At 39.5% G+C, this 7,131-nt stretch overlaps 1 protein-coding gene across 1 annotated transcript in view; it reads left to right on the top strand.

The window, feature by feature from the left end:
- Positions 1-1,670: 1,670 nt before the first annotated feature.
- Positions 1,671-7,131, top strand: part of LOC108248870 (1-phosphatidylinositol 4,5-bisphosphate phosphodiesterase delta-3-A) — a 62,726-nt gene continuing 57,265 nt past the window's right edge. The window contains exon 1 of the mRNA XM_017437909.3: positions 1,671-1,790. Within this exon, the coding sequence (XP_017293398.1) occupies positions 1,709-1,790 (82 nt within the window). The 5' untranslated portion in view covers positions 1,671-1,708. The remainder of the gene's footprint in view (positions 1,791-7,131) is intronic.

The raw sequence follows: 7,131 nt of genomic DNA, 5'->3' as shown, positions 1-7,131 counted from the left end.
TCCACTGTCACAACTCTAAGATGCTAAGGAATTTTGTTTCTGCTAATTTGTTTTGTCATAATATTTTTTTTAACTCTCCTCCTCAATTTTAGACCTATGTGTCACTAATTTTCTTGGTATATATCACTGCCTCTTTCTCAGTGCATCTTTTCAATCTGTGCAAGATGTCAGACATCTGTATCCTCCTTTACTTGATCATAAACAAATACAACTAAACCTAAGCACGTCTCAAAACAAATGTAAAACGCAGGCATACTGGAAATTTAATAATTCACAACTGCAAAACAGTCTGTGGACATAAGTTGTAAAAAACCTTGCAAAAGATTTGCTTGATCATGGTGCAAATGTTGATCCTATAATTATGTGTGAATTCTTCAAAAACAAAATAAGAATATACACAAATTTTAAAAAGCAAGAAGCTTACAATAGAAAAAAAATTGAGAGGAATCGTTACTTATAAACAAGTTAAATCAGTGACTAATGAAAGATAATATCTCATTTAGAACTACAAAAAAACTTTAGTACAATAACCAAATGTATTCAGACCTTGCTAAAGGAGCCTTCATAAGATCCCCAGGCCAAATGGCTAGAGGAAGAAGGAAAATGACAAAGTGTGTTTTTCCTTTAGACAAAAGAAACTTATTATTAACTTATATTACTTACTCTAAAAATTAACAGAACTCCTTTCAAACACTCAAAACTAATCTCCAACTAAGTAACTGACGTTTATAATAGACTTTAAATATCTAATTTTGACCCAAAGAAATGAACCAATTTCACGGAAAAACATCTACACAAATATCTCTACGACTGATGAGTATTTATTTGTGACAATCCCAACATTTTCTCTAAATTTCATCCAAATCTGTTCATTATTTTTTATGTAATCTTGCTAACAGTCAAAAAAACAAACAAACATGACCAAAAACATATTTTCCTTGGCGGAGGTAACAAAGGGGGTCATCTACTGGAGCATAGATGAGGTTTTAACAAGGGAGTCACCTGTGAACAAAGGAGTCACCTGTGATCTTAACCTTTGACCTCATGACTTTGAAATTAATAGGCATAATTTTTGACCCATGAGGTGTCAGCTGTGCAGTTTGACATTCCCATGTTACATTGTTGCAGAGTTAGAGCACGGGATCACCTGTGACATTGACCTTTGACCTTGAATTTTGATCAGAAAACCACCAAAATGTAATCACTTTTTCCTTGTACCATGTTCGACATTATGTGAAAATTTCATAAAAATCTGTTCATAACTTTTTGAGTAATTTTTTGCACAGACAGACAGACAAAACAAACAAACAAACGCAACCAAAAACCTTACCTCTTTGGTGGAGGTAATGCTTCATACAACTGACCTCTCACCATGGCAAAAGAATTCTCTCATTGCCACGGTATCACTGAAATCTTTTTGTTAAATTTATAAAAGTCACGAAGCTGGCTTTTCCTCTCCCTCAGCATTTCTGCTGCAGCAGATTGTTAGGCTTATTGAAAGACTAACATTAAAAACAGACTAACCCTTATTTTGAAAACCCACTCAGGAAGCCTAGTCAGCTGCTGTGACATCAGCAGGCTCCAGCCTGCTGTGACGTCAGGCTTGGCAGCACTCATGGACCCTGCGGCACCATAAAAGCATGAGGAGCAGGGTCCTTCTGCCACTCCTCCCCGTCTCCCCGGAGCTCCTTCCCACCACAGAGACAGCATGCTGGGCAACAGGAAGAAGGCAAAGCCACTGCTGAAGACCAGAGCCGAAGAAAAGGCCATTGACCCTCTCAGGAATCTTGGTAGGGTTCTTTCTTTCATTCTATTTATCTATCTATCTGTCCATCCATCTATCTATCTATGCATGCTAGAGTACCGTTATATCCTCACCCCCTCTCACCTACAGTCGGGAACAGCTTAGTCTGATGCATTCTGCTTGGATTTATCACACACGCACGCACACATGCACACTCCAAGTTAAACAAAGGATTAGTGAGACTGTTTCCATCTCAGTATACGTGGACCACACTTACAGTAGATGAGGATTCAGAGACAAAACTGGGAAACTTCTTGACCAAAAACCCTTTTTCTCATTTAAGCGTTTCCCAAACTTCAAAGGGAAAAGAAATGAGTAACCCACTCTGTCCTGAGTCAGTCAAATAGTCAAATTATTTTTTTTACATCACAATCAGCCCAGAATTTGACAAGTGGTGTGAATCCAGTGGTCACATGAAACAGCAGCTGTGAAAACAGGGATTCCCTTCTGCTGTGCTTTAAAACCATCCCAGCAAGCTCCTCCTCAGCCACAAAATGTAGCTGACACATGAAAAAATCAATGACTTAAACAGGCTGTGCCATACTAGAAGTACTTTTCATTCAGTGTATTAGGTGGATGAAGGTACTTGCATTTAGTTAAAATACATTTATAATCTGGTTGGTATGAGTACAGAGAATACTGTGTGGGGAGTCTTTTATTCAAATGGATGGTAACTTGTCATGTTAAATTGTGTAAAAGAACTTTTAGAGATCCCTGTGTTTGCTCCGTTCAGCTTTAGTCCTCAGCTATTACAGCTCTGTGATTCCAGCATGTAGGTCAAAGCTTGTTTCTGTTTTCAGTGGCTCCTGCCTCAGAGCTGTCCAACAGATATTGAAAGTGCTTCTCTATTGGGCAGGAATAAAATTAATGAACACAATAACAAACTTTAAACCCAGGTGCTAATCCAAAATAACAATGCTTCTATTTCATCCCACTCTGAGATCTAATATTCCTCTCCTACACTGCAGAAAGTAAAGCTCTTATTTACTAAAGTAAATAATTCATATTTTTCAGATTGTTGGTATGTTTTAGAACTGATTCTGAGATTTCCATTTGAAAGTGAAGTGTATGCTCAAACTGGTACATCTGACATGTATTTTTTACCTAGACTAATGCTTAGTAACTAGTTGTTAGTGTACAGATCATGCATCTCACTGGTTTTCAGTCTTCAAACTGCTGCCCTTGTCAGAGCTCCTGTACTGCTTGACAAACCAATTTCCCTCCATGAGGGAAATTGGTTTGTCAAAAGATCAAAATTAAAAGCATTAAAAACACTCATAATAACTAACAAAAGCAATCAGTAACCAGTGAGTACCAATTAGGACAGAGGTAGTGCAATGATGGCAGGGTACACAGAATTTACATATTTATTGTAGCACTTTGCAGTAATAGTGGAGTATATTGTACATAATACAATTTCTACAGTAGGCATAGGTTGACTGGTATTCATCTGAGATCTGTAATGTTCTTTGTGGCAGCAGAGTTGAGTCAGTCTGTTTAAAACGGAGCTTCACTATGTTCGTAGGGTGTCATGAAAAGTATGGAATGAGTAGTCCATGATGGAGATCAGTTTGTTCAGGGACCTCATGTCCCTCACTCACTCAAATCTCTCCAAGTTCTGCTCACTTTTTAATGGGTTTATTGAACCTGCTGGCATCCCTGGCACTCCCCCAGCAGACCATGGCACAATAGATGACACCTGCCACCAAAGACTGATATTTCCATTATCTTACTGTACACGTTCAAGGATCTGAGTTTTCTCAGTCTGGTCATCCTCTTCTTGTAAACATCATTAGTGTTGGTGCTTCAGTCCAGCCTGATGTTCAGATGTACTCCCAAGTATTTTTATCCGTCCACAACCTCCATCTCGATCCCCAAGATATTGACGGGCCTGTTTATGGATTTTTCCTCCTGAAGTTGAACACCATCTCCTTTGCCTTGTTCTCATTCAGGAGCAAATAATTCCTGTGAGAACACTCCACAAAGTTGTCCATTAGTTTTCTGCCCATCTCTAATACACCACCACCACAGATTCATCAGAATACCTCTGAAGGTGGCATGACTCAGAGTTGTACTGAAAGTCTGAGTTGTACAAAGTGAACAACAACAGAGACAGGACCGTCTCCTGTGGTGCCCCCTTGTTACTGATCACCACATCAGACAGAGTTCTCCCCAGACACACAAACTGAGGCCTGTCTGACAGATAATCAACAACCAGGAGACAGACTCAATGACACCCATTCTGAGCAGCTTCACACTCAGTAAAGAAGGCTGGATAATGTTGAAGGGACTGGAACAATCAAAGAACATGATTCTGACAGAACCTCCACCGCCATCCGGTTGAAAGTGAACACGCTGCAGCAGACAGATGACAGTATCAGTCACCCCCACAAATTACAAATTACAGAGGATCCAAAGCAGTTCCCACCAGTGTTTCAAGATGGATCAGGATCAGCTTTTCCAAAGTTTTCATGTTGTTTAACATCAGGGCAACCACTTTGAAGTTGTTTAGGTCAGATGGGGAGACTTTCTTTGGTACCGGCAGTAGGCAGGATGTTTTCCAAAGTATCAGCACCTTTTTCTGCAGCAAACCCATGTTGAAGATGTGCTGTATGATGCCAGACAGCTGGGAAACAGGACCTGAAGCTCTTGAGGCTGATGGGGTGGGTGGTGGTCCAGCACGGGTCCAGTGTTGGACCTGTTGAAAAACAAATTCAGGTCGTTAGATTTTTCCAGGCTGCTGACGATCACTAGAGTTGAAGTTGGTGATTTTTGTCATCTTGTCCACACTTCTTTGATGTTGTTTAAAATCATTTTCCTCTCTACTTCTCATAAAAGGGGTGGAGAGCAGGATGAACCCAGGGCGCAGACTCGTTTCCAAAAAAAAAACAAAATTTATTTAAATAACAAACAGAAAACAAAGGGCTGGCGTGGCAGCAAAACAACTATAACTAAAATCCAAACAGGCGACAAAGACAAGGCGAGGCGAGGCAAGGCAAAAACGAGGAGGGACCAGAGACGAGACTTGAAACTAAACAAACAACCAACATCAACAAACAACAATGAACCGGCAGGGAGGTGGAGAAGAAGACCAGGTTTTAAAGCAGAGGGTGATGAGGAGAAGTGGGAACAGGTGTGTGATTAGGAGTGAAGACAGCTGGAGATGGGTGTGACAGGTAACCAGAAAACTACTGAGCAGAGGACAGGTGAATGATGACAAAACAGAACCAAAGCATAAAGAAGACAAAACAATACCAAGACAAGGACAAAAAAAGCAAATACAAGAAAAACCTAAATCATAACAGAACCAAAACCCAGACACATGATACTACTTCTGGAACAAGGAGAATGAGACATTTAAAATTCATTTTATTAAAAAAAATGTAAATCTGTCAACAAATATGTATTTGTGAAGACATTTGTTTTTTATTGTTTCAACCTTGTAACTTTATGGAAACAGTGTTTTAGGAGCCCCTAAATGATATTTTTCCAAATTGGGTTTCAGACTGAGAAAGTCTTAAAACACTATCGCCGCATGTTTGTGTGGACATCTTAAATGTATCCTTTTAAAAAATAAGATGTTATAACCCTACCTCTAATTCAATCCATGACCCCAAGCATGACAGATTACAGATTACATGTTTGTGAATCAAACAAAAGCTGTGTTAATACGCAAATGAGTGTGGAGAATAAATAGACTATTGCCAATGGGGCTGAGGCTACTGAATGTATCAGTCTGCCTGATCAGAGCATCTAGTCAGTCAAAGGTTTACTAAACTCTTGGTGGCCTGGTATATTCAGGCCACCATTGGCCACGGTCCATCTATGCTCAGCAAACATACATTTGGTTACATCAGTTCTAAAAAAGCAACAAACTAAACACAGTCATGCTAAAATTAGAGGTTTAATATTAGCTAATGCAGCCTAGCCTGGATATCTGCATATATTTGATGTTAAATATCTTTACTATTTCAGCTAATTTTTTAATATACAAGCACAAGTACCCTAAATTAGAATCTTGTTAAACAATCATTTTTCAATTTTGAATAGATGATTTCATCTCATTACCTTTAATGCAAACCTAAAATAAAACTTTTTGAAAGACATTTTATTGTAAGTTTCTGTAGAAGCATTTCATTATTCACAGTATCAAATGTGTTCTTTAGGTATAAACATACTGCTCTGACTACATCACCATCATCTAAAGATGGTTCTGAACTCTCATTTACAGTTGTATCTCAGTCTGAGGTTCTGCAATCATGTCCCGTGTTATTTCAGTCTAAACTCTGGTGAGCTCTGCAGTTTTGTCCCATGATAAAAGTCTGGTGAAATCAAACATCCATCCATCCATTTTCTTTAACCGCTTCTCCATTCCGGGTCACGGGGAGCTGGTGCCTATCCCCAGCAGTCACTGTGCGAGAGGCGGGGGACACCCTGGACAGGTCGCAAGTCCATCGCAGGGCCACATATAGACAAACGAGACAAACAACCATTCACACTCACACCTAGGGACAATTTTAGAGTCATCAATTAACCTAACATGCATGTTTTTGGTCTGTGGGAGGAAACCGGAGTACCCGGAGTAAACCCACATGTGCACAGGGAGAACATGCAAACTCCACCCAGAAAGGCCCCAGGCCGGGAAGTAATCCTGCAACCTTCTTGCTGGGAGGCAACAGCTCTAACCACTATGCCACTGTGCCACCCTGAAATCAAACATTTAGTAGTTAATCTTGGAATTCTTTCATTTGGAAATTAAAGTCAAACAGGTTTTCAGGTTTAGAAATAAAGTGTGCTGGGTTGTTTTCACTTTCACCCTGCTTTTTAAAGTTAGGTTGATGAAATTGTGTCAGTACACAAGCAGTTGGCACTTTTTCTGTTTTACCCTAATTTTACTAAGCAAGAGCTATTTCTGTCATTCATGTAATCCCAGACTAAATAGAGCATAAAAACAGTGACTCATTTAATTTATTTAATGCTCAGAGAGAGAAATCACAGATCAACAAATAGAGAAGATTTTTATAATGTAACAATATAACGTTACCTTTCTTCACAAGACAAACTTAGGCATACTGAGCTGATGCCTATTTCCAGTAGTCATTGTGTGAGAGTCGGGGTACAGCCTAGAAGGGTCTCCAGTCCATCACAGGGACATATAGAGACAGACAAGCCAGACAACCATCCACACTATCACACCTAAGGACAATGTAGAGTTAACAAACAATCTACCATGCATATTTTTGGCCTGTGGGAGGAAACTGGAGTAACTGAAGAAAAAACATCAATGGAGATGGTGTAAACTCCTTACAGACAAGCTCCAGGTGGGA

The sequence above is a fragment of the Kryptolebias marmoratus genome, linkage group LG2 (assembly GCF_001649575.2).
Source record: "Kryptolebias marmoratus isolate JLee-2015 linkage group LG2, ASM164957v2, whole genome shotgun sequence".
In the NCBI taxonomy this organism is placed as follows: domain Eukaryota; kingdom Metazoa; phylum Chordata; class Actinopteri; order Cyprinodontiformes; family Rivulidae; genus Kryptolebias; species Kryptolebias marmoratus.
The sequence above is the reverse complement of the archived record's forward strand: the minus strand, read 5'-3'. Positions and strand labels throughout refer to the sequence as shown.